At 49.7% G+C, this 2500-nt stretch overlaps 1 protein-coding gene across 2 annotated transcripts in view; it reads left to right on the top strand.

Annotated features, from left to right (window-relative positions):
• pcid2 (PCI domain containing 2) overlaps positions 1 to 2500 on the top strand; it is a 40354-nt gene that overhangs the window by 30529 nt on the left and 7325 nt on the right. For both annotated transcript variants that reach the window (XM_060050985.1, XM_060050984.1), the window contains 2 exons: positions 68 to 209; positions 2020 to 2120. In XM_060050985.1, the coding sequence (XP_059906968.1) occupies positions 68 to 209; positions 2020 to 2120 (243 nt within the window). The remainder of the gene's footprint in view (positions 1 to 67; positions 210 to 2019; positions 2121 to 2500) is intronic.

Here is a 2500-nt window from a genome sequence, read left to right as displayed (position 1 = left end):
GTGGTCGTCGTGGTAACGGTGCAGTGTGTTCCAGTGGTCGTCGTGGTAACGTAGCGGTGTGTTTCAGATCAATAAGCTCCACCTCTGTAAGCCTCTGATCAGAGCCATCGACAGCTCGACCCTGAAGGACGAGTACAGCATGGCCCAACGAGTGACCTACAAGTACTACGTAGGGCGCAAGGCCATGTTCGACAGCGACTTCAAACCAGGTACCCCCTAGATACCCCCTCATACCCCCTATACACCCTAGATACCCCCTACATACCCTAGATACCCTACAAGTACTACGTAGGGCGCAAGGCCATGTTCGACAGCGACTTCAAACCAGGTACCCCCTAGATACCCCCTCATACCCCCTATACACCCTAGATACCCCCTACATACCCTAGATACCCTACAAGTACTATGTAGGGCGCAAGGCCATGTTCGACAGCGACTTCAAACCAGGTACATCCTATAAACCCTAGATACCCCCTACATTCCCCCTATATACCCTAGATACCCCCTACATTCCCCCTATATACCCTAGATACCCCCTCATACCCCCTATACACCCTAGATACCCCCTACATACCCTAGATACCCTACAAGTACTATGTAGGGCGCAAGGCCATGTTCGACAGCGACTTCAAACCAGGTACCCCCTAGATACCCCCTCATACCCCCTATACACCCTTGATACCCTACAAGTACTATGTAGGGCGCAAGGCCATGTTCGACAGCGACTTCAAACCAGGTACATCCTATAAACCCTAGATACCCCCTACATTCCCCCTATATACCCTAGATACCCCCTACATACCCCCTACATACCCCCTATATACCCTAGATACCCCTACATACCCCCTAGATACCCCTACATACCCCCTATATACCCTACATACCCCCTATATACCCTAGATACCCCCTATATACACCCTAGATATCCCCTATACCCCCTAGACCCCCTACATTCTCCCTATTTAACCTAGATACCACCTACATACCCTAGATACCCCCTATATACCCACTATACACCTTAGATACCCCCTATACACCCTAGATACCCCCTAGATACCATCTATACCCCCTATATACCCTATGTGCCCCCTATACACCCTAGATATCACCTATACCCTATGTGCCCCCTATATACCCTAGATACCATCTATACCCCCTATATACCCTATGTGCCCCCTATACACCCTAGATATCACCTATACCCTATGTGCCCCCTATATACCCTAGATACCACCTATACCCCCTATATACCCTATGTGCCCCCTATATACCCTAGATACCACCTATACCCCCTATATACCCTATGTGCCACCTAGATACCACCTATACCCCCTATATACCCTATGTGCCCCCTATATACCCTAGATACCACCTATACCCCCTATATACCCTATGTGCCCCCTATATACCCTAGATACCACCCATACCCCCTATATACCACCTATACCCCCTATATACCCTATGTGCCCCCTATATACCCTAGATACCCCCTATACCCCCTATATACCCTATGTGCCTAGATACCACCTATACCACCTATACCCCCTATATACCCTATGTGCCCCCTATACCCCCTATACCCCCTATGTGCCTAGATACCACCTATACCCCCTATATACCCTATGTGCCCCATATATACCACCTATACCCCCTATATACCCTATGTGCCCCCTATATACCCTAGATACCACCTATACCCCCTATATACCCTATGTGCCACCTAGATACCACCTATACCCCCTATATACCCTATGTGCCCCATATATACCACCTATACCCCCTATATACCCTATGTGCCCCCTATATACCCTAGATACCACCTATACCCCCTATATACCCTATGTGCCCCATATATACCACCTATACCCCCTATATACCCTATGTGCCCCCTATATACCCTAGATACCCCCTATATACCCTATGTGCCTAGATACCACCTATACCCCCTATATACCCCCTATACCCCCTATATGCCCCCTATATACCCTATGTGCCCCCTGCCCACCCCTCTGTCTCCAGCGGAGGAGTGCCTCTCCTTCTCCTTCCAGCACTGCCATCGCTCGAGTCAGAAGAACAAGAGGATGATTCTCATCTACCTCCTCCCTGTTAAGATGCTGCTGGTGAGTCACCTCCTACCTCCTCTCCTAGCTCCTCTCTCCTCTCCTAGCTCCTCTCTCCTCTCCTAGCTCCTCTCTCCTTCTCCTAGCTCCTCTCCTCTCTCCTCTCTCCTCCTCTCCTCTCTCCTAGCACCTCTCTCCTCTCTCCTCTGTCGTCTCCTAGCACCTCTCTCCTCTTTCGTCTCCCCTTACTCTGCGTTCACACCGAGAGCGGATTGCGCTGCAAATACGCCTTGGTCGCTCATAAAAAATCACTGCAAATCTTTCTGTTCGCTTTTGTCGCTCAAGTCGCGTACAATTCAATTTTGCAGACACATTTAAAGGAGCCGTATGCTTTTAGTACAGACAGGCATATCAAAGAGTGAACCCCATACACTTTGGCC

The sequence above is a fragment of the Gadus macrocephalus genome, chromosome 4 (genome assembly GCF_031168955.1).
Source record: "Gadus macrocephalus chromosome 4, ASM3116895v1".
Lineage (NCBI taxonomy): Eukaryota > Metazoa > Chordata > Actinopteri > Gadiformes > Gadidae > Gadus > Gadus macrocephalus.
Note: the sequence above shows the minus strand (reverse complement) of the source record. Positions and strands in the feature narration are given on the sequence as shown.